Source organism: Lacerta agilis, chromosome 7, assembly GCF_009819535.1.
Source record: "Lacerta agilis isolate rLacAgi1 chromosome 7, rLacAgi1.pri, whole genome shotgun sequence".
Classification (NCBI taxonomy): domain Eukaryota; kingdom Metazoa; phylum Chordata; class Lepidosauria; order Squamata; family Lacertidae; genus Lacerta; species Lacerta agilis.
Window position 1 is genome coordinate 50,058,003 of NC_046318.1, and position 24,814 is coordinate 50,082,816.

Consider the following 24,814-nt stretch of genomic DNA (forward strand, 5'->3'; position numbering starts at 1 on the left):
CGGCGTTTCCGTGCGCTGCTCTATTTGCCAGAAGTGGCTTAGTCAGGGTGGCCACATGACCTGGAAGCTGTCTGCGGACAAATGCCACCTCCCTTGGCCTATAGAGTGAGATGAGCGCCAGAACCCCAGAGTCATCTGCGACTGGACCTAATGGTCAGGGGTACCTTTACCTTTACCTTTTATTAACTACTAAAAAGAAAGCCATTGGGACTTATTTGTGGAGGTGGAAGGGTTTGAGGATTAAGACTGGAAGACATCAGGTCCAGTCACTTCAGACAATAGAAAGGTAGTAAAGATTGTGGTCCAAACAGACATTAATGGTAATCAAAACTGGAAGTTCAAACATTAAATCCCCCTTTTGAGAAGTGCCCCTCGCATGGAGAAACATGAGAACTGTACCCAGCCACAGGGGAACTTAGGGGGTGGCAGGAATCCAGACTCCATTGCTGGATTCACTCCCCCATGGGACTTAATAACCTAGTATAAAGTCCTGTTTGGAAATAAGAACAGATAAGAAGCAGAACATGCCTTTTGCAAACATAAAAGAAATGTCACTGTTTTAATACAGCTGATTTATAGGCATTACTCTTTCAGGTGTAACATTATTTTGGGTTTCTGTTAAACACCCATCCTCCCATTATACTCTTTGGTTCTGGCTCTACAAGTGTAATTCCCCCAAAGAGGCATTCTGGGAGTCCTGCAAGATAGGGCAAGACAGCACCTGTACGTCTTCCAGTCCTAGGACCTTCTGCATGCAAAGCAGGTGCTGAACTAGCCACCCTTCCAAATAACTCATACACAATCCAGCACAATTCTATGTACATTACCTTAGCTTTAATTGCATAATTATTAGTTTTCTACTATGGACACATGATCAGAAACATTGCAACTGTTTTATATAGACTAGTTAGCTTTGTATTGCTTATCGAATCGCTCTGAAAGAGCTCTTAACATATTTCCTGGCAGTTTTTGGTGTCTATTCTGAAGATTTTCAATTGCAGTCTTGGTCTGTTGAAAAGAAAAGAAAAAAGGAATACATTATATTGTCGAAATATATTGCAAAATAGATATTCACTGTTATAAATATCCATGAGGAAAAAGCTAAAGGAATCAGAATGATTAGCAGCCAGAATACTATTCCCCCCCCCCCAGCTACATCTGCAAATTCTTTCCAGGATAAGAAAGTGAATTTATTTTGAGGGACAGTGCTGTAAATGTAAATCCAGTCATTTGAATACAGAGATGTCTTGCATGAGAGTCCTTGTCCCTCAATCCTCAAGAGCAACTTTTTCAGCATGGAGGGTTCGGCACTACAAAACTCCTCATCTCTCCGTGAATCCATTCCTTTGTCTTTATGTTTACCCAGAGCATTCCATGAGAATGGCAGAGAAACAGTCTAGCCTACAGTATGTACTTTGGGCTGCTTTGTACACAGTAGTTTGCCTACATGGTTGTTACATTCAGCCATGTAAGGAAACCTGAAGAAATGCTATTGGGTTATATTTCACCAGTGCTTTTTTTTTCCTGGGGGGATGCAGGGGGATGCATACCGCTAAACATTTTGTGAATATTTTGTACTTTTGTCCATTCACTGTATTTATTTTTCCTGATTTGAACTATAAAATGGTGATTATTATTTTTTTGAGTCAAAATGCGAGTATCCTTAAACTTTTTTTGGAAAAAAGTACTGTATTTCACTGTACTGCAAAATAGACTCATGCAGTTGTCCCCCTCACCCACAAAGATGACTCGTGAGACTAAACATTGGTGTAGTGGTTATATGTATTTTTGTAACTACTTGGAGGAACTGCAGACCAAGTTAGCTAAGCCAATTGAATTCAGGAAGTACAAGCAGATGAAGATTTTAGCTAGTTGTGGTAGGGAACCATCTGTCCCAATCCCAAGGCATATTCAGCTGGCTCTCCAGCAAAGGATAAGGAGGAAATTACTGTCTCCTTGCTTATTGAACCTTGAGCATGAAACCCAGAATGCTCACTCAGACCCTGCTTTGCAGTGTTCAGCCAAAATGCATGTACCAGGCCTAAGAGGACCTATGCAAGTCCTACCAGGCATACTACCCTGGCAGGTCCCCCAAGAGTACCCTTAACACAATAATGCCTCAGTAAAACTAATATTTCTCTCTCCAACTTTCTCTGCTGTACAGACTCAATGTGGTAGGAGCAAACAAACCACACCACTGTCAAATGACAAATGACAATGTAATGCATCTTAACAATGTGAAATAAAAGAAGGGAATCACAGGACAAATCCGCTCCACTTACCTGTGCGGAGGAGTTGTGGTGGACCGTGTGGCCACCCACTCCCCTCTGGGGGTGGGGACTTTTGGTAGGGGGGCACTACTTGCAAAATGCGACGTTGAATCGGCTTTTCGCCTTCTTCTGGTACACCCTAGTGACTTTCGATGGCTAGGTTTTAGGTTTGAGGGATCTTATTACATAGACAAATGGATGCCTATGGGTTGTACAGTTGCCTGCTCTGCCTTTTAGACTTTTAGCACTTTCCTGGATTGGGCCCTGCATTTTAAAACAGGTTTGTCTGGCATGACGCATTATCTTGATGATTTTTTTGCTAGCTGACCCCCCAAATAAGATTGCATGCACTATACCAGGGGTCACCAAACTTACCTGGCCTTGGGCCAGTTCCTCCAGTGCCGATCACACGGCGTGTTGGAGGGCGGGGGAGCGCGTGCCCACACACTATTTCCTGCATGCTTTCAGGTCGACAGAGTGCCGGAAATAGCTTGTGTGCATGCGCAAGCGTCATTTCCAGTGCACTTTCGGGTCGACGTAGCACCAGAAATAGTTTGTGTGCATGCACAAACATCATTTCCGGCACACTTTCGGGTTGACAGAGTGCTGGAAATAGCTTGTGCACATGCGCATGAGCCTCCGCAGACCCGGAAGTGTACCAGAAATGGATGGGTCTGACATGTGGGTTGAGACATTACGAGATAGGAAGCATAGATTCTTCCTGTGGTATGATGGCATGTAGAGAGTACTAAGGCCTCATACTGAGCTGATTTTATTCACAAGGGATGTTGAGTGCAGTGCTGAATGGGAAGGAAATCTGTGTGTTTTCCTTGGCATCCCCATTGCTGGAGGCTTATATAGTAAGTCTGTTGCTGTCATAAACGGCAGATGCACTGAGGTGAGTTCCACTGATACAGTGGAGGAGATGCATCAGGTGCACAAGTCAGGAGGAGCTACAAAGGGTGAAAGGCTCACCAGGTATGCTCAGGAGTTTGCTAACACAGCTGTTGCAGTTTTCGCTGTGGTTCGTGGCTCAACACAGGTCTTGAAACCCAGAGTCTTGAAAAGGGTACAGGGTTTGTCCACGAAGGACGGGAAACCACGCCCAAAGGCTCTAAGGGTAGACACTGTTTCCTTGGAGAAGGAAGCTGGACCACGTCCAGAGGATGTGTGTGCCAACACCGATTCCTCAGAGAGGAATGAGGCTAGGGTTCGAGTCCCAACAAAGCCAGATGTGTGTTTTCCTGATAGTCAGAAGGGTTATGACACCAAGACTAGTCAGAAGTGCAAGATGATAAGGCCCAAAGTTGGAACGGGTGATACAGAGGTATACTGTGTGAATGATGTCTGTATGATTGTTGCAGTTACACTGATGACAGATGACTGCAGCACAGTGCAAGAATCGGAGGAGGTTGTTGGAAGATTCATTCCCCGTGTGCTGTCATGGGTTTATTGTATTTCACATGACTGGGTATGTGCAAAGTGGGAAGTGACGGAAGACAGGGTGTTTTGTCTTACTGTGTTCCCTGAAGTAGGACTATTGTCCTTTGTTCTTTCTCTTTGCTGTCTGATGCTAGAGAAAGAGGGAGCCATGTTGAAGTACTCCGACTGTGTATATGTGTAATAAAGTAGGTTAGCCAACATGCTGAATTGCTGTGGTCTGCAGATGCCTAAGCATGTGTTGATGTACTCCCACATCAATCACTATGATGTCCGGGGGCTGAGGAAGGCTAAGAAGCTCCCAAACAATCGCCCAGGAAGGAGGGAACATGCCAGTCGGGCATGTGTCTCTGCCAGGGTCCTACGTGTGTGTAGGCCATTTCCTCTGCTTTGGTCTTGCAGCTGGGTGAAAATGATTGAGTTGAAAAGGTGTGGACTTGCTTTCAAATATCAAAAAGGGCTTGGACTATATGGCTCTGAACTTCCCGAAAATGACTCTTATTTGGTTGCAGCATTTAGAGAGACGCGTTTAGAGAGACGCACCACACCCCCTCGAAACTATCAAAAATGTAAAAATGAGGGTCACCAAATTGCTGGAGATGCCAAAAGTTTACAGCAAGTTGGCATTGTTTCGAGATGATGGCGTACACCTTTCAGACTGGGGAAATGACATCTGGTTGGCCAACATAACAGAGGGCGTGAAGTATTGGTTGCAGTTGTGAGGGTATGTAGCAGCAAGCCTTTTGGGCTCTTGTGGCAGTTAGGCATTGGGTGACCTTATGATGGGGGAGGGGAGGCCTGGCCATCGCCTGCCCCTCCAAGCTTAAGGGTATTCCTTTTTTTAAAATAAATAAAAATACTTTATTTTATTGTTTCAAATTATAATACATACACATATTTCCGACAAAACATACACAACCTACAGACATTTTTCAACATCTTAAAAACCAAACACTCCATCATACTTTCCTTATCTTCATCACACTCTACCCACCACCTTCCAACACCCCACACCCCACCCTGTGCATGACTTCCAGTCAACTCAGCTATAATTTCTTTCTGTTTCTCCTCTTTCTTTCTTCTAACACACTATTATTCCAATTTCTTGTTTATTTACAGTTCCCCTTTGTTGTCTAACTTATTTAATATCCAATAGTTATAACGGAACTTGTTCATTATAATAGGAGATTTAACTTTTCAACATAATTTTTCAAGTATCCTCTGAATGCTTTCCAATCTTTGTCTGCCCTTTCTTTTGTGGTCCTTCCAATTTCTTCCATTATTTTAGACATATTGTGATATTCTACAAGTTTGGCGAGCCATTCTGTTGGGATTGCTCCACTTTTCCAATTTTTTGCTATCAGTAACCTTGCGGCTACTGTTGCATATAAGTATAATGTTTTATCTTCCTTCTTTAAACTGTCTGGTACTATTCCCAGTAGGAAACCTTCTGGTGTTTTTTTTAAAAGATTATTTAAACATTCTTTTCATCTCGTTATATACAGTTTCCCAAAATCAGACTATGTTGGGGCAATTCCACCATATGTGTATCATGGTGCCTTTTCCTGCATTGCAGGAAAAGCTTAAGGGTATTCCATTAAAGGAATCCGGGGGTGTGGATCATATCCAAAGCCCGGGGCGGGGCTAGGGCCATGCCACAACCCCTTTGGGAACCCAGGGGGGAGCTTGAGTTGGTTTGTATTGACGGGGCTCCCCCTACCAGTGGTTTACCCTTACCAGACTTCCTGCACAATGGGCAGGAGTCTACTCAATGCCTAAGCTAATACCGCTCACATTCTGTAACTAATAAAGTTGTGGCCAAAATTTGCCCAACAATATTAACCTTATATCCTGTGTCTTGGTGTTTTTATTCCTCTTTGAGGGAGTGGTTCCGGGGTCTTGACACGCAACCAAAGAATCAACCCCTGCACACCCACAAAAATAAACAACTGGGGGCTGAAGATTGCCCAGGGAGGAGGGAACATGCCAGTCAGGCATGTGTCTCTCCCAGGGTTCTACCTGTAAGTAGAGGCCATTTCCTGACAGTAAGTAGAGGTACAACTGTATATCTGAAATACCACTGAAAGGGCCTACCAACTCCCCCTTCCCCACCCACTTTAAAAATGTGACAATTTGGGGTCATTTCTGGGCTTGGTGCAATGCATGGTTGCACACATATTGAAACTCTGACTCAACAAGTTTAAAAATCAACAAGTTAAGGAAAGGAAATGCTGAGTGATGAAAATAATGTACAAAAGTATATATAATGAAGCCTAGCTCTGGTTGCATAGACTGAGGAAGTCAGTGTGTGGAATACAATTTAGAACTGAAAGAGGAGGAAAAATAATAGGAAAAATTATTATGTTTTTGTATTTCCAAGTATAAAGTTCACTTACTTTTTCAGCCAGCTCTGTGGCAGTTATATTTGGATCATATGGGATGGGTTCTCCAATATATGTCCTCAATTTCACTGGAAACCCTCCATATATGGGAAGGAGTACACGTCGAGTTTTCTCATACAGCCATTTTGTCAGCCCTGTAAAAGAAAGCGACCGCATATCAAATTGGACCTTAGTTAGCATTCTGTTAATCAATTGCAATCAATCCATCCCAAGGAGGAAGAGTTAAATAATATGAGTGCTTGGGAACATATATACAACATATTCAATCGGCTCTTCTCAGCAATTGGCAATTGGAGTCACAAGTTGTACAATAGACTGCAGAATATGGTTTGTTTCCTGCTCTGTTCCTGTGCATATTGGGCTTCCTACCACTTTTATAGATTATTTCTTTGTTTTAAATCTAATAGAAAACTAAACAAAGTAATATTTACTCAATGCTGAGGCAGGCAGCACAGATAAGTGTCCATGGAATTAACTCTGCTAGTAGGTAGGCCATAGATGATTTTATGGTTTATTTAAAAAAATCATAGTCTATTATTAAAACATATATTGCCTGAAACTGGATCTTTTGCTCAACCAAGAAACATAAGATATTTAACTCACTTGTCTTTCCAAAGGTCCTGTATGTTTCACAACTGTTTTGTGTAAATATTGGAATGATGGGCTGGAAGAATGAAAGATGAAACAAAAATGAAAGAAAGGCGAGAAGTGGATAATTACTTCGTCCTGACCACCCCACCTTTATTTATTTTTTTAATGACAAAGAAGAATGCTTCACACCTGGGATTATTATGAGAAGCAAGTCACAAATTACAAAATTATATTGCTTCAAAATATCTATTCAAATATCTCAGATGAAGAAACTTCACAAGCTGTCCCCCAGATTTTCAGGATTTGAAGAGAAAAAAGGGGGCAACAGCCATTTTTATTATTAAACATTATTGATCTCAGTAGCTTTTTTAAAAAAAGCAGAGGTGGGGAAGTCATGGCTCTCCAGATATCATTTGACCCCAAAACAGGATATTTGCCATCCTTGGCTATGGAGAATGCTAAATCAAGGATGTCAACACAATACATCATATCCAGGATAATTGCGCGGACAGGCAGAGTCCTCCAAACCCTAGGCGACCCCCGAGCAGAATAATGACACACAACAATGTGCTATGGGATTAAAATTGGCCACAACTTTATTAAGATTCAGATGTAGGGAGACCTTGGCTCAGGCATTGGGCGTTTATCCTTCCCAGCCCCCAGCCGGGGATCTGGGAAACTGCAGGGTTATCCAGAATGTGTGGGGATTGGGCTAGCTCTGGAGAACATATGTTCAAGCAGAGAGCCCCCCCCCCCCGTTTTTCTGCCATTGGTGGGGGAGAGCAATGACAACCTCTCGGCGTATGGACAATGCCTCCCCCAATACCCCTTTAACGGGGAACCCTGTTATCGCCGCCACACTGGGGGCATGGAGTCACCGCCCCACGCCCCCCCCCCCATTTAGGAAGATGACTAAAGGATTCTGCCCAAGGCCTGAAACTGCCAAAGTTGTGACGAATTGCTATGGGAAGGGTGAAACCTGCCAATGCAGGGAAATTCCTTTCTGGGCACCTGTGTGCCTGTGGAAAAAAGGTTAACCTGTAAAGTAAGTGTTAATTGAGGAAGTGGAGGGTGGAGCCGGCTGCTGCTTTTCAGGTAAGCTACACTCTATTGTGTGGGCTGGGTAGTCCTGAAAGGGTTAATTAGCTAACCTGTATATATTTACCTGAATGTATTGTTAGTCCAGAAGTATAAAAGTGCCTCTGTTAAGCTTTTCTTTATGAAACCTCTCTGTAAAGCTGTGAACTTTGATCTGCATTATACTTCTTTCTGGCAAGCTATGACTAAGAGTCTGGAGATAACAGTAGTAGACCTTGCACAGAGAGTAACTGTCCTTGCACAGAGAGGAATTGTCTAGGTCACAGATAGGATGGCCTTGCTGGAGTGCACATGAACCAACTCAGGGCTAAATGTCCTTTTGCCCTATATGTACAACAGGAAATGTACAACAGGAAATGTTCCTTAAATGGACAAGGATGTACAAGAGGCAGATACTGGGGTGGGGAGAGCCAGAGAACTGTCTAGAAGAACTGTCTGAAAATTGACTAGTTTTGTACTTGCTTGGCTGTCTCTGAACACCGCAGGTACCTCTGCATGCAGAAAATAAATCTTTCTCTCTCTGAAGCCAGAAGCCTCAGGTGTCTTTTCTGCTTCCATGTTTTCTCACCAGGCACAACCATGGGAACCCATAGGGGCAAATAAGGCTCCAGTCCCTCCCCTTACCTGGCCAATCCCTTGGCCATGCCTCCCCCAGGCGGGATTGGACAGTTAACTGGGTAGGCGGAGACCCCAGGTCTCCCTCTGGAGGAGGGCGCAGCCAGCCAAACTACCAGGTGTCGCCCAGGACTTCAGGGGGCAGCACGCTACCACGCAAACATCGCCCCCCATTTAATGTGGGGAGCGGCCATTGTGAAGACAATGCAAATTGCCCAAAGATCACTCACCACTTTTGCCTCCAAAGCTAGCCGGGCGAAACCTGTGCGTTTACCCCACATTAAGCTGTAGTCATCGCTAAAGTTTGCTTCTCTAGCTCCACCAGGTGCAATGCCCAATAAATTGCCTTTCTTCAGAATTTCCACACATTCATCTTTCTTGAAATCTCTCAAAAAGATCACATCATAAAACATCTTCAGCCCTGAAAAAGTAAGCCCCAAATAGAAAAACGCATTTTACATAACTATTATTTAGGAAATAGGGTGGATACTATACAAGCGTCATTATTCCAAAGATATTGCTCTATTATGGATCAACGAGGATTTCATGGAAGGGGGACTTTGTGCTAGTTCCGCTTTTGCTTACATTTTCTGGCAATAGCCTTTTTTCGGGGTGGGGGGGAGAACACAGAGTGAAGTTGAGTGCTGAGGTGAGCACCTTTTGGACAAGTGTTCCTCCAGTCAAGTCTGTAGTACAACAGATTGATATTCAAGTTTGCATCATGATAAAAATACAGCCAATAGTGCCTTGCTGGACAATCCAAGTCTTCAAACCCTATAGGCTGCTTGGGTTTTGGATACAGCAGACACTCACACATAGACAGTTACACACAGAAAGAGAGAACAGAGAGGAACCCATGCTGTTGGAAACCTGCCTCCACCAGCAGAAGCCCATCTTTTCAGCCAGACAGGAGGTTAGATGCTCCATTAAATTACCCAGTGAAATGCCCCCCAACAGAGCTCTCTGTGTTACTGGGCCTGTTTGGGCTCCGATATCACTTGTTTTGTTTTGTTTTGTTTTGTTTTGTTTTGTTTTGTTTTGTTTTGTTTTGTTTTGTTTTGTTTTGTTTTGTTTTGTTTTGTTTTGTTTTGTTTTGTTTTTAAAATTGACCTATGTGTGGTTTCATAGTTTCCTGGTGTGGCTGCTGTTTGATGATGGGGGGGCAGTGGAGGGCCATGAACACTGTGCAACAAAGATGCCACATGCGTTTGCTTCCAGTGTCTCATGGGGCATAAAAGCTGTGCATGGGAGTGCTTGATTGACCATTGTTTAATGGGCTGGGGTTGCCATGAAAGCCATGGGGTTCTGCTCTTTTCCTTAGCTTAGCTGAAGTCCCTTTCTTCTGAATTTTATTTTCCTCTGTTTATCATCTTTTCTATTTCTGTTTCTCTCTTTATTCCTCCCCACCTCTCCACTTTCTCTTTATGTTTTTATTGTATTTAGAGCAAAGTCTTAGTATGGATTAAAAAGGGGAAATATATTTGATATTAAGTTTTATATATTTCTCTATAAAACCTGATAAGATTTATTCAAAAAATCTCACAAAATTATAGAATGCATTTCTTCATGACATCAAAGCAACTCCTTAGCATACTGACGAAGATAATATGGAATAATAATGTAGAATTTTCGTGGTTGGTGATACCAGCTCCCAGGAATGATTTTGTTTTGACCTGTTTCCTCCTGCCTAACTGTATTTTGAGTTGGCTAGTTTATTTTGATTTAGAGATCCTGTAGGCTGTTATACTTAAATAAATATGACCTTTTCTTCATAATACTGTGCCCTGAGAAATACCAAAAAGGATGAGAAATTTTTTCTTATACGCCTCAGCAGCGGCGAAAATTTTAATAGGATCAAAGTGGAAAAGTGCAATAGTACCCAGTAAAAAGGACTGGATTAACAAAACGCTAGAATTTATAGAGCTGGCATATCTTTCAGAGAAAATAAAAGACAATCCGAAGGAAAAATTCATAAAGGAATGGAATGATTTTATGAATGATTTTATACAATATCTTTAAAAAAGGTGCAATACTAATACAGTTATAATCTTGGAATAGCTCCTGTCTTACCAAGAATTGGAACAGCAATAATAAAAATAAAAAATGATAAAAAGAATACTAAAAAAAACACACAAAAGAAATTAAAAGGAAAAGGAAATAGAAATAGAAAAAGAGCAACATCAGGGCCGAGTCATGAAAATATACATATTGAAAACATGTTTAACGTTTAATTTAATGAAGAGATAAAGTGGGAAGCCCAAGGATGAGATTATGTATAAATTCAGCCTTACTGAAGCGATCAGAAGGCTAGAATGAACCAATATTTTTAAAGAGTTTTTGTAATAAAAATACATGGATGAAAATGTATTTGGAATTAGATCTATATGTGTAGGTGTGTGTAAAGTGTATTTGTTCTATGTGTATGTGTATGTATATGTAAGTGTGTATTTTGATTAATAAAAATTAAAAATTAAACGAGGGGAAAAATACTGTGCCCTGAGTCCTCCTTATGGAGTGTTTAATGTTGAAAAACACCCTGAAAAAAGAATGAATTGGAAATAATTATTCATCCTGCATTCAATCTGTCTTACTTTCAGGGGCTTGATGAGAAATAAACTTAATTTTTCACCTGCTGCTGCCATTTTAGTTATCTGTGGTTTTTACCTGCTTGCCTGATGCACTGTTTTATATATTAGAGCATTGTTTTTTTGTTTTTTTTTCATAATCTTTTTATTCAGGATTTACAAACATACATTATATTTACAATTCTTTTCTATTAAACATTTCTATATTTTGACCTCTCAAGGTCTGGACTTCCCTCAACCCTTCGTTCTGGTTTTCACAATATCGTTTCTTTGTTTTTATATTTATTCCAAATATTATTGCTTTAATTTTCATAATTAATATCGTCTCTGTTATTTCATCATACAACAATATTCATTTTTTGCTACAAAGCTTCCTGTAATCCTACTAACGTATTCACTTGTGTATTTTTTCTCAGATAATTAGCAAATTTTTTCCAATCCTCAATAAATTTCTGATCTCGCTGTTCTCTGACTCTCCCTGTCATTTTATCTAACTCCGCATAATCTGCCATTTTCAAAATCCATTCCTCTTTCGTTGGTAATATGTCCTGTTTCCATTTTTGAGCCATTAATGTTCTGGCTGCTGTAGCCATATATTGAAAAAGTTTTATATCTTCTTTTTTAATTCCTATATTAATGATGCCTAATAATAAAGATTCTGGCTTTTTGACAAAATTATATCCTAATATTTTTTTCATTTCATTATATATTTCATTCCAATAATTTTTAACTTTTTTACACTCCCACCACGCATGATAGAAAGTTCCCACACTTTCTTTACATTTCCAGCATTTGTTGTCTCCTTTATGCATTTTTGCCAATTTTGCTGGGGTTATATACCATCTGTATATCATTTTATATATGTTTTCTTTTAACGCATTACATGCCGTGAATTTCATCCCTTCTCGCCACAGCTTTTCCCAATCCGTCATCATAATATTGTAGCCAAAATCTTTTGCCCAGCTTACCATAACCGACTTTACCTCCTCATCCTTTAATTCCCACTCCAACAATATCTTATACATTTTTGATAGTGTTTTATGATTATTATTTAATATTTCCCTTTCAAATTTAGATTTAGCATCGTCAAAACCATTCTTCTTTAAATCATTTCTGAACATTTCATTTATTTGATGATAGTGTAGCCAATCGTTTGCATATTCTTTTACTTCTTCATATGGTCTAATTTTCCATTTTTCTCCATCTTTTTTAAGCAATACTTCATATGTTGGCAATTTCTCATTCATGTATGTTTTTTTGAGAGACATAGCTTCTAATGGTGAAAACCACCACGGAGTTTTCCTTTCTAGTAAATTCCTATACCTTTCCCACACTTCATAAAGGGCTTTCCTGAATATATGGTTTCCGAATCCTTTATGGACTTTAGTTTTACCTTGCCATAAGTAAGCGTGCCAACCGAATCTGTTGTCGTGGCCCTCTAAGTCTAATAGGTTCGTATTTTTTAGTATCATCCACTCTTTTATCCAGCAGAGGCATGCTGCCTCATAATACAATTTCAAATCTGGTAATGCAAACCCTCCTCTGTCTTTAATGTCCGTCAATAATTTAAATCGAATTCTGGGTTTTTTCCCTTGCCAAATAAATCTAGAGATTTTTCTTTGCCAATCTTTAAATATTGCTGTTCCTTTGAGTATGGGGATTGTCTGAAACAAAAACGTCATTCTCGGCAGCACGTATTAGAGCATTGTTTTATATCTTAGAGAGCATTGTTTTATGTCTGATTTAACACATGTTTTATGTAAAAATACATAATTTAAATATAAATAAATTACCTGGAATCCCATACAGGGCATGATCAATTATTGAATGGCACAGTCTCCCTGTCTCTTTATAAACTTTTGTCACAAATAAGGTATAACCGACAAGAATAACTGAGTGATGATAAATAATTATCGCTGGTCCTTTAGGGAGATGTTCCATGCCAACAATTTCATAACCTAAAAATAATACAAAATGAGAAAAATAAATATTACTTTGTTGAAAGGTAAATAAAATATTGAAATGTTTTACTGGAGAAAATCAATGTGGTTCAAAAAACTGAAATTTAGGTAAAAAGCTCTGCTATATCCTCCAGCTTGCTGAATACTAGCTTGTCATCCACATGTAACAGGACTTTCTCTGTGTTTATCCCAGAATTAATGGCGGGAAAGGGAATTTCTCCTCTCACGGAGAAATTCCTTCCTTGCTTTCTTCGAGGCGCTGATAGAAACAGCTTTGCCCAGTCTTTGATTAAGCTATTTTCTGTTTTAATCTACTTTTAGCTTTATGTATTATTATGATAAATGTTTTGGAGATTTTTAAATTTTATTTTAAGGGCAGTATTACCCTTCTCCACAGGATTGCTTTGGGAAAGAGCTATCGCAGGCCTGGAGTACATTTATCCCATCTCCCTAAGAGCTCCAACTTCAGGCATCTTCAGACCATTTTTCTGAGTCACTTTATACCAAGCTGTTGCGACGACAGATGCACCCTTAATCATGTCATAAGTAGTTACAGATTTGGGTTTAGTAGTGTATTTTTGATTTGTACATCAACTCCTAAAGAAATATGAGTCCTCTAGAAATCATTCAGAATATAGGAAGAGTTCTGCTGATCAGGCCTAAGGCCTCTATAGTCCACTGTCCTGTTTCCCGCAGTGTCCATCTAAAGCAGTAGCCATCACCACATCCTGTGCTGGCAAATTCCATCGTTTATGTTTCAGAGCTACCTTGTGGTTTATCATGCTCAGGGAAATCGCACCCTCAAAGTCTCACTATACAATTAATCACATTGGCTGTGTACCCACTACACACTTAAAGCCAATCTCTCTCTCTTTCCACAATCCATGAAACTATTTTAAAAGGGCTTTGCTAATTGTGTCTCTGTGCGGTGTAAACAACATTCTCCAGGTTTCTTTTGGAGAGGAGGCATGCTTTAAATTTGATTAAATGTATGGTATTTATGCAGCCACCAAATGACTCTTTCTTCTGTAATATGTCTTGATTTCATGCCTCATAAAAAAATTCTTTATCATTGTTTATTACATATATAAATATCAATGCCTTTGTTTTGATCCTTATGGAGCCAACTGGAACTTCTAGCTGTTGTGACCTTGAGGTGGGTTTAGAGGTCCAGTCCTGATGCACTTTGGCAACTATTGTTCCAATGCTTCAAACCTGAAATTCTGATGCTCAGTCCTAAGAAATTATACTGGTTCATAATGTGGAATTACTGGTATTAAAGGAACATGTACTCACCATGCCATATCTTTCCAACTAGCTCCATAAATTGAGCGAAAGCATGCTTTGGCTTGTCCCAAAATTTGCTAGAAAAATCATTTTCTTGGTGGTTATTCATCTTCTTGTAAGCATAGAACAAAAATGAGATAGTACAGCCAACAAAATAAAAATATAACCATAATGAATAAATCAAAATTGGAAGCAGGAATAACCACAGGGGGTGATTCACAGAGCTCAGGTATTCTTTCAAATAGGTAAAACTAATCCAGCTCATGGTTTCCTGGTCTGAAGCACGAAGTGTATGCCAGTGAAACAAATAAATCAAGTGAATTTTTCCTCAGTTTTGATGCTTTCTCCCCCACTGTTTACCTGGAAAACAGAAAATGCAGTACATCAGTTTGAACTGTCACTCCAGAGCATTAATGGTTACATGAAATCACATACTATTTAATATCTTCTAAGTTTTTCCCACTGTAACTAGCCAAGTAGACATATTGTTTTTCTAACATTCATTGTGGGGATGTACAAAATTAGTAGGCCTAATGTATGATCATCATTTGTTTGTTTGTAAAGCAGGCTGGTTTCATTTCATGGCTGAAGTGTAGAGTGTCAGGAAACGGACTCTACTCACAAGTAGAACCCTGGCAGAGACACATGCCCGACTGGCATGTTCCCTCCTTCCTGGGTGATCTTTTGGGAGCTTCTTGGCTTCTTCATCCCCCAGACATCATAGTGATTGATGTGGGAGTACATCAAAACACTCTTAGGCATCCTCAGAGGTTTGCACAGTTGCATAACAGACCACAGCAACTCAGCATGTTGGCTAACCTACTTTATTACATATATACACAGCTGGAGCACTTCAACATGGCTCCCTCTGTCTCTAGCATCAGACAGCAAAGAGAAAGAACAAAGGAAAATAGTCCTACTTCAGGGAAACACAGTAAGACAAAACATCCTGTCTTCCATCACTTCGCACTTCGCACTCTGTGGAATCAAAACACATACCCAGTCATGTGAAAAACCCATGACTGCACACGGGGAATGAATCTCACAACGATAAGGACCTCTCGACTGAGAGAACTCTGGCAGTTGCAGGACATTGTTAGCCACTGGACTTTGCATTTGCTGTGTGGAGTTTGCCTCAGCAAGTACTTTATTAGTTGAAATGCTATCTTGTCTCCAGAGAGTGAAGACTTTTTTTAACTGTTGTAGCGTGGGGATAGTGATTCAGCAAGTGATTTCCGCTCTTTGACATAGCAGGCAGGAGACAGCTTCTTCATGTAACACTCTTTATTCAGGCAAACAAGACTGGGGAACAGTCGGGGCTGACCTCCTTTTTAAACTCCGCTGTCTTCTGAATTTTTGTTCCAATTAAATGTTCACCCACCTTTTAAAAGTCCAATTCGGGTTGTTTTTTCTTACTTGAGAGTCAGTTGTAGAGCCGTGGAGACCTGAGGCTACGTTTCTCGCGAGCAGAAAATGGCGACCCGTGCCGGCGCCTCAATCTCGCCAACCTTCCTGCCTCCCAAATGGGAGGTTTTAACGGTGGCGGAGAGACCTCCTCAGCACTGCTGGGTACCCAAAACAATCCTTTTGGGGTTTGGGGGGGGGGTTGCAGCGCCCTGCAAACTCCCCCTTTCCTCGCCAGAAACCGGACTCTCCCCGGAGGGCTGAATCCCGTCTCCTTTCGGCTCCTCGTCCCAGCCGAAAGTCCCTCGTGCATAGTTTTTCACCCAGACCAGATCTTCAGGAGTGAGATACCTTGTTGTGTCACTCTCAGCCTGGGGGGTGCTCTCTAATTGCAGTTTGGCATTTTATCTGGCTGGACATAATCCAGCACCGTTACCAGCCTTCTACCTAGGAGCAGATCGACTGGCGACTTTCCTGTTGCAGTACACGGCGTCGCATGCTGCAAAAAGAACATTTGTGTGATGCGAGCCGACCAGTCACCCTCCATTAAGCGCGCAATGGATCCTTTGGCTGTCCTTACCATGCGCTCAGCCTGCCCATTGGAGGATGGGTGAAAGGGAGCTGATGTGACCCCTCTTATGAAGTTATCAGCCAAGAACGCTCTGAATTCTTGGGATACAAAAGCTGCTCCATTATCTGATACGATGGTCTCGGGCAACCCATGGGTCATATACAGCTGTCTCAACTCCTTAATTACTGCAGTTGATGACATGCTGGGGACCATAGCTACTTCTAACCATTTGGAATATGCATCAACAATAACCAAAATGACCTTCCCTTGGAATGGCCCAGCAAAATCTAAGTGCAGCCGGCTCCAGGGGGTCCAGGACTGCTCCCACCAGTGGACCGGTGCTCTGACCACTTCTGAGTGTACCTCTTGGCATGCCTTGCAAGTTCGCACCCATTGTTCAACATCATTGTCCATCCCAGGCCACCACACATAACATCGGGCTAGCGACTTCATCCTGACCATTCCCGGGTGTCCCATGTGAAGTGTCTCAAGAACCCTGTTTCTCAGTGGTGCTGGGATGATCACCCTGTCTCCCACTTATGCAGGGATAACTCGTGCTGCCTTGTTGCATAAGGCCTGAATTTTTCTTCATGTGGGCCACCTGGCCACCCCCTTCCCAGCCATGTTAGCACATGGGTGAGAAGGGCATCTTTCCTCGTTCTCTCAGCTAATTCAGTAGCCTTTACAGCGGGTCTGGGGAGCATTTCTAGCATCATAATGTGTTCTGCTGGGGCAGGATCCGCATTGGTCACACCAGGAAGGGGCAATCGACTCAGTGCATCAATGTGGCACAACCTTTTCCCCGGCACATGGGTCAGGGTGTACTGGAACCCATTCAGGAATATATACCAGCGCAACATTCTGGGGGAGAGAATTTGCGGCGTTTGTTTGTTCGGGTTGAACAACCCTAACCGTGGCTTGTGGTCCGTTTCAATGGAGAAATGGCGACCGTATACATAGTCATGGAACTTTTTGATTCCTGCCACAATTGCCAGTGCCTCTTTGTCAATTTGAGCATAGTTGCGCTCCGTGGGCAACAACGTACGGGAATAGAAAGAGATGGGCTTTTGTGACCCATCCGGTTCCCTATGGCTCAGTACAGCCCCCAGCCCGTATTGAGAGGCGTCACATGCCAGGACCAGCGGCTTTGACTCATCATAATGAGCAAGGATGCCCCTGCTAGTCAGCATTGCTTGCAAGGAGTCAAAAGCCTTCTGCTGCACCTGAGCCCAATGCCACACATTCTTTTTCTGCAATAATCTATGCAATGGTTCAGCTACCAAAGCTTTCTGGGGTAAGAATGAGTGATAAAATTTAATAAGCCCCAGGAATGACTGTAACTCCATCTTGTTCTGTGGGCGTGGTGCCTCGATGATGGCCTTAATTTTAGCATCCACGGGGTGGGTGCCTGCTGTGTCAATTTTGAACCCCAAGAAGTCCACAGTTGGCACCCCAAAACTGCATTTTTCCTTTTTCAGTTGCAGCCCCACCTCCTTGAACTTGAGTAACACTACACGGACATGCTCAGCCAGTTCCTGGGGGTCTTTCCCAGCAATCAGAACGTCATCAAAAAATGGCAAGACCCCAGGCAGACACCTTAACAGGTGCTCCATTAGCCCTTGAAAAATCCCTGGGGCCACACAAACTCCAAACTGTAATCTGTTAACTCTGAACGCCCCTTTATGTGTTATGATAGTCTGTGCTTCCGCTGATTGCAGGGTTACTGGCAGCTGTTGGTAAGCTTGTGCTAGGTCAATTTTGGCGAAAACCTTGCCCCCAGCCAGTTTTGCCAATAGCTGTGAGACGACTGGAATGGGATATGAGTTTCCCCTGAGTGCCTTATTGATAGTACATTTGTAATCTGCACAGATCCTGACTTCCCCATTTGCTTTAAGGGGTGTGACGATTGGAGTCTTCCACTTAGCAGAGTACACAGGTGAGAGAACTCCCTGCTTGACCAATTTATCCAGTTCCGCCTCAATCTTGGGTTGCAGTGCAAACGGCACTTGCCTCGGTTTGAATTGGATTGGGGCTACCCTGGGGTCCAGCTCAAAGTCAATTGGGGGCCCTTTATAACAACCCAGTTTCCTATGAAAGGATCCAGTAAATTCCTTGCATAATGCCTCGCTCGTTTTAAGGGAGTTTTGGATAGAATTAAGCCCGGCTATACTCAGTCCCAGGACGGGGAACCAGTCACAATCACCAGTTTGAGCACGGCCTGTTTGTCCTGGAGCTGTACTTTCATGGCACACATTCCCAAAATGTGGACGTGGCCCGCTGTATATGATTGCAAGGTTGCCGGGAAGGGCTCCAGAGAGGGAAACTTACCCCCGGGGAAGAATGCCCTCCTGGTCTGGTCCGACACGATGGTGAATCCAGATCTGGAGTCCACCTCCATGATGCACGGCTGACCCTCAATCTTCACTTTCACATGTGCCTTGCCTTGCGCTGGGAACTGCATGGTCCTCCCATTGATCTCTGTGACGTAGTTGCAGTCCTCTAAAAGATGAGTTGCGGTGGGTGGTCTGCGACACGCCGATCTAGGTGATCCTGTTGCTTCTGACGTCGCTGATCTACAGACCCTGGCGATGTGTCCCGTCTTTTTGCACGTCCAGCACATAGCTGAAGCGAGCAATGCCTTGGCCAGCTTGAAGGTCTCGGGCTTACAGTAACTCAGGAATGTGGCCCTTCTTTTGCTGGCATCAATGATCCCTTGAGCCGCCGCGAAGAACTCAAAGCATTCAGCGTAGTCCTCCCATGTGTGGGGCTCTGATGGCTGTAAGGGCTCCAATACCCTTGGACTCTCCATTCTCCAAGGGGCAGGGTCGTCTTCTCAGCTGCACAGTGAGTCTTGTTCTCTGCTGCATTCCGGACTCTGAGGCAGGGCTGCGTTTAACCGCTCCTCAGCATTCCGGATCCCACCTTCGTTGCCAGTTGTAGTAGCATGGGGATAGTGATTCAGCAAGTGATTTCCGCTCTCTGACATAGCAGGCAGGAGAGAGCTTCTTCATGTAACACTCTTTATTCAGGCAAACAAGACTGGGGGACTGAGGAGAGGGAAGCTACATTTATAGGGACAGAAGACTGGCTAGAAAGGATACATTTTGGAGGGAACAATCTCAAGCAATCACAAAGCTGCCTTTTGGTGGGAACCAATAAGACTGAGGATCCAAATGCAGCAACTTGAATGAACCAATACTAGCTGTTCCTTCTGGAACAGGAAGGCAGTTACTTTCCCCTAATGTGAATACAGACAATAGTAATACAGATATGATAACCCTTGAATCAATACATAACACTAACAACTGCAAAGAATGTGTATATATAGCGTGTGTGTTTTTGCCCCCAAAGTAAAAGCTATCTCTGCTACACAGTTGTTTCCTATACTGAGCCTAACCACTTGACTGAACTTCTGTGGCCCATACACAGCACCCAACAAGGAGGGTGGGGAGAATGGTGAGCTGAAGCCTGGAAGCATTTTGGGATACACTACAAAGTGCCTCTTTCTGGGGATGTGATGTGGGATTGCCAGGTGAGAGCCAATGCTATTGGATTCTACCTCTGGAAACCAAACCCTACCTCTAGAACTTCTTTCCACATGGGTAATGGGGGACCATGCCACAATGAGCGTTCCCCCACATCAAATGGGGTGCGCCTTTTGCGTGGTCGCGAGTAGCCCCATTGGATCACGGTGCAGCTCCTGGTAGTTGGTCCTGGCATCACCTTCCCAGGTCAGATACCTGTGGACTCCACCTACTCTAGCAGCCGCCCAATCCTGGCTGGGGAGGTGTTGCCAGGGGGATTGGCCAGGTAGAAGGAGGGATTATACAGTACACACAATAGAACTTGAGTCATACCTGGGAAGCAGCTGTTGGATTCAGAGCTTCCCCACCCTCCACTCCCTCAATTGACCCTTATTTTGCAGGTTTAACCACCTTTTCTCCACAGCCACACAGGCACGCAGGCGCTGCTATGACAAGGTCGCTGTTGAAGGGCCGGAAAGGACTTTCCCTGCATTGGCAGGTTTCACCTTTCCTGTAGCAATTCATCACAACTTTGGCGGTTGCAGGCCTTGGGCAGAATCCTTTAGTCATCTACAAGATAGGGTGTGTGGGGCGGTGACCCCCTCCCCCATTACGGTGGCGATAACAGGGTTCCCATTAAAGGGATCTCAGGGGGAGGCATTGACCATACGCCCAGGGTCGTCACTGCCCTCCCCCTCCAGCGGCGGCAAACGGGGGGGGCTATCTGCTTGAACATATGTTCTCCAGACTAGCCCACTCCCCACTCATGCTGGATAACCCTGAAGTTACCCAGAACCCCGGCTGGGGGGCTGGGAAGGATAAATGCCCAATGCCTGAGCCAAGGTCTTCCTACATCTGAATATTAGTAAAGTTATGGCCAATTTAATCCCATAGAAGGTTGTCACATGTCATTATTTCACTCAGGGGCTGCCCTGGGGTTTGGGGGACTCCGCCTGGCCGCGCAATACTCATTCATTGCATATTTCTCTACAAATTACTAAATCACCTGAAAACCTGTTAGCTTCACATAGTTGAATTGCATTTTTTTATTCTGCTCTATTTTCACTACATCTTTCAACTAAAGAATGATAAATTGGCAAAGGGGGGGGGCTGTGTCATGTGGCAAAGGTATCTGAGAGCAGAAGCAGTAAAGGAGTCTAGAAATGTTGTGAAATGCTGAAAAGCCCCAGAATCATTTAGCATGCTGAATCACTGTGGCTCATATTGAGGATGACTCATTCTCTGTATAAGTATTGTATCTGCTTGCACACAGACTCAGTGTCTGTGTGTCTCAGTGTATGTGTGGTGGAGCCTGTGCTCTGCCTAGCTTGTGCTCAATGGAAACTCTGTTTATGTTCTGAAGCTAGTTTAATCTTCTGTTCATTATGCTGTTATTTGCAAACAAGTTTATTTTAATTCAGTAAAGCTTTTATTCTCTTACTGAAGAAGACTCTGCTTCATTAATTTACGCTGCTCGACAGGCTGGGCTTGATATCATAGCTGTTTTGATGCAAGAAGGCTTTTGTGCCTATAATTGCCGTATGATATGGAGGAATTAAATTTCTGCTTCTCAGTTGAAAAACCATAAGCGTTCAAGCACCTCTCTTTGCACAGCTATGAAAACCCAAATTTCACCTTACAGGAACTGAAAATTAACACAACTAATAGCACATTTGCTAAGCTACGAGGAGACGTTGACTAGATTATTCTTGGCACGCCTTCCAACTCTACATTCCAATGAATCTATAAACAATTATTTTTTTTTACTTACATTCCTGGTGAGTCTAAATTGCCTTTGCTTCAGTCACCACTCTGTAGAAGCACCAGAAGTCCTGTTGGGTGCACTTTATCATGGACTAATTTCCAGCTGTATTGAAACACGTCCGTTTCTGTAGTGGTTTAAAGAGACTGTGATGGGTGTCTAAATTTGTATAAAGAGACGTGGCATTGTGAAAATGAGGGAAGGCTTAGTGAGCCTGCTGTTTGGAAGTTGTGGCCATTTGTAATTAAACATGAAATATGGAGTCACACCTACAATACCGGTAGCATTCGTATGGCACAATGACATATTGGGTCACAGAGTAAAGGTAGGAACTGTGACAGTGTGTTATCTCCCTTTGATGGCAGTCTCTCCCTCCCAGTCAGGTACAATATGTACCGGTATGTTGTGTAATACATAACCTTAATAACATGTTCTGTTGCAGTATTTAATCCTATTGTATAAGTAAAAGGTTTTTAATTGGCACGTGACTCTTTAATTCTATAGCAAATGAGGATTTCATTAACACTACTGGGTTTGAATACTGAATCTCAAGTAATCATCCTCAGTAATCAATAACCTTGACCAGTCTCTTGTGCTCCAGGCATTTTCTGAGATCTCCAATACCATCTGTTTGATCACTGAAATCCTGAGATCTGTTTGATCACTGAAATTAAATTCTGCCATTCTGATTTTACTGCAGGCAGCTGGTTGAAAAGCTTCTTCACTAGTTGCCCCTGCAGTCTGCATTGCTTGATCAGGAGCAAAAAAGTTCCAGGTTGACATGCTTTGACATGAAAGGGTCTCTGGTATTCGGTACATGTTCAATATTGTCAGGTGGAGGTGAAGGAAGTCCAGCATGCATTTGTCAGTTAAGTCAGAGCAATGTCTGCATACATATATGGTGGTCTGTTTTACACTCTTTTCACAGAGGAGAGGTATTCCTTGTAACAGAGGAGTAGCATTTTCCTGCCTTAAGAAAGATTTGTCAACAGGGGAGAAGTAATTTGATAGTTTGCCTTGTTTAATTTGTTTGACATGATTAGTTTGTTCTAAGGTTTCTTTTGCAATCTTCTGTTGACCATTACATTCATACCTCGGGTTGCAAACGTGATCCGTGCAGGAGGCACGTTCGCAACCTGCAGCGTTCGCAACCCACATGCGCAACATGATTCGGTGCTTCTGTGCATGCGTGTGATGACATTCTGTGGTTTTGAGCATGCGCGAGCATTGAAACCCAGAAATAACCCGTTCTGGTACTTCCGGGTTCGGCACAGTCCACAACCTGAAAATGCGCAACCCACAGCGTTCACAACCCAAGGTATGTCTGTATTGTTCACTCCCTCCTTACAATCCTTTATCACCAGCTTCTCAAGATTTCTGAGCATTAGTAAAGCATCTGACATTCCTTATCTGCAAAAATGCTGTGTCATGCAGTACTTTGCCTGTGATTCAGTCACAAACACATTAAAAACAAATATCCATGGGATGTAAAAGGCAAATAGAACCAGAAAACTCCCCCCCCACACACACACATACACGTTTCCAATCTTCCCTAGTCACTTCATGAATCACTTGAAGTAGAGTTAAAACCAATTAAAACAGCTTAAAACCTACTAAAAGGCAGATAAAAACCACAGGCCTTCCAGAGAGAGAGATGTTGCCTTGCAAGCTGCTGAGTCCCTTCCAGGCAGTGTCCTACTTCATCGCCTGACACTCCTGAGAATATGAGGGAGCCCTGTTTGCTTCAGTGTTGAGGAAGGCACTTGAGAGCCGACCTGTCATGTGCCTACCTTATTTCACAATTCTATAGCAAGATTTCTACAGAAGTGGTGAGCATGCCAACTTGAAAATTCCTGAGAGTATTCAGGAATCCACCAGATACCATAAGTCTCTGGGAACAGACCACCTCTATGGATCCCCCAGCCTTATGGAGGGGCACTGCATCATCACTTCAGATTACACCATCTAATTATCCATTTCAGACAATAGGCTCGGCACAAACCTCCCTACCGATGGATTTCTGCCTTCCCACTCCCTTGGAGAGACCTGAACTAGCAGGTGTTCTTTCACTTCTGTGAACCTTTAATTAACTGAGATAATTTCATGGTTATCACAGAGGCCAAGAAGTGTGAGCTGACCCAGGACCTACAGGTTTTGTGGTTTCTTCATCTGTATGAAGAAACCAAGCATTGTGAAAAAGACAGAGGGCGTAGTGACATAATGTATGGAGTCACACCTGTATTAGGATTTATGTTTCAGAATAACATATTGTGTAATATAACACCAGTTATTGACTAAGGATTAAAGGTAGGATTTGTGTGTCACCTCCCTTTGCTGGTAGCTTCGCCCCCTTCAAGTAAGGTACAAGCAGTGCTGGATTTACAATATTGAATCCTAGTGCCTAAGTAAAAGCTCTTCCATTGGAACTTGTCTCGTTCTATAGCATCCTGCATATAAGGATTGCATTAACACCTTCTGGGTTTGAATACTGAATCTCAAGTAATCATTCTAAGTAATCAATCCTACTCCAATAAAGTGGAAGCTTAGAACTATAACACATTCTTCTGAGGAGCAGGTTTCTCCTTTTCGTGCTTATCCTACTCCAATAAACTTGATCAACCACTTGCAGGCCCAGGCGTTGTGCTCCACAGCCCCCAACCCAGATAAATAAGAGACCAGTAAGATTGGTTTGGATCAAAACAGGTCACAACTTTACTGAATACAAATGGAAGAGGTTTGGCTTGGGCATGGGGCAATCAAAATACATTCGGGCTGCCCACCAAAAGTGATGCATATGTCATTCCAGATGGGGGGTTGCTAAGACTTACATCAAATAGTGTGATCCCTGAAGGGACCACTGTCTGGGGGAGTGCCTTCAGCCCTGGCCTGCCTGGGCATGCAGATATAACCACTCCTCCCAGATCCCTTTCATGGGGTACCCCAGTGTTTGGAGGGGCAGGCGGAGACAACAGACTGCCCCAATGCCCAACCAAGCAGACAGCTTACATCTACATCCACGCCCTAATACCTTCAATCATATCTGGCAACCAAATATTGTTTCCTGGCCTCAACAGGGTCTCATCTGAGAATGTGATCTTGGGGTGGTAAATCGCTCAACGACCCCACTGTAGCATGCGGCTCCTCACAGTGTGATTAGCCTTTTGCCAAACCCGGTTGATGCCCACTGGATCTGGGTTGTGCCATTGTCTCTCCAGCATCTCGGACCAGCCTAGGCTTATGAAAAGGTACGGGTTGTATAATGTCTGCAAGTCCTCGATTAAAGCCCATGTTAAATCAATACCCT

General features: G+C 42.9%; 1 protein-coding gene across 1 annotated transcript; it reads right to left on the reverse strand.

The window, feature by feature from the left end:
• Positions 1-696: 696 nt before the first annotated feature.
• LOC117049993 (transmembrane protein 68-like) lies at positions 697-23,214 on the reverse strand. Its single transcript, XM_033155234.1, has 8 exons — positions 23,125-23,214; positions 21,520-21,637; positions 14,259-14,609; positions 12,795-12,959; positions 8,647-8,837; positions 6,716-6,776; positions 6,107-6,246; positions 697-1,008 (listed from the first exon to the last, which is right to left on the reverse strand). Exons 3-8 carry the CDS (start codon positions 14,512-14,514, stop codon positions 904-906), a joined length of 918 nt encoding a protein of 305 aa, XP_033011125.1. The 5' UTR covers positions 14,515-14,609; positions 21,520-21,637; positions 23,125-23,214; the 3' UTR covers positions 697-903.
• Positions 23,215-24,814: the final 1,600 nt, after the last annotated feature.

Coding starts and splice junctions, on each gene's coding strand:
- LOC117049993 (XM_033155234.1), bottom strand. CDS start 14,514: ATGAGCTGGATTAGTTTTACCTATTTGAAAGAATACCTGAGCTCTGTG. Junction 8,838..12,794: donor TGCCCTGTATGGGATTCCAG/GTAATTTATTTA, acceptor TTACTTTTTCAG/GGCTGAAGATGTTTTATGAT. Junction 1,009..6,106: donor CCACAGAGCTGGCTGAAAAA/GTAAGTGAACTT, acceptor TCTTTTCAACAG/ACCAAGACTGCAATTGAAAA.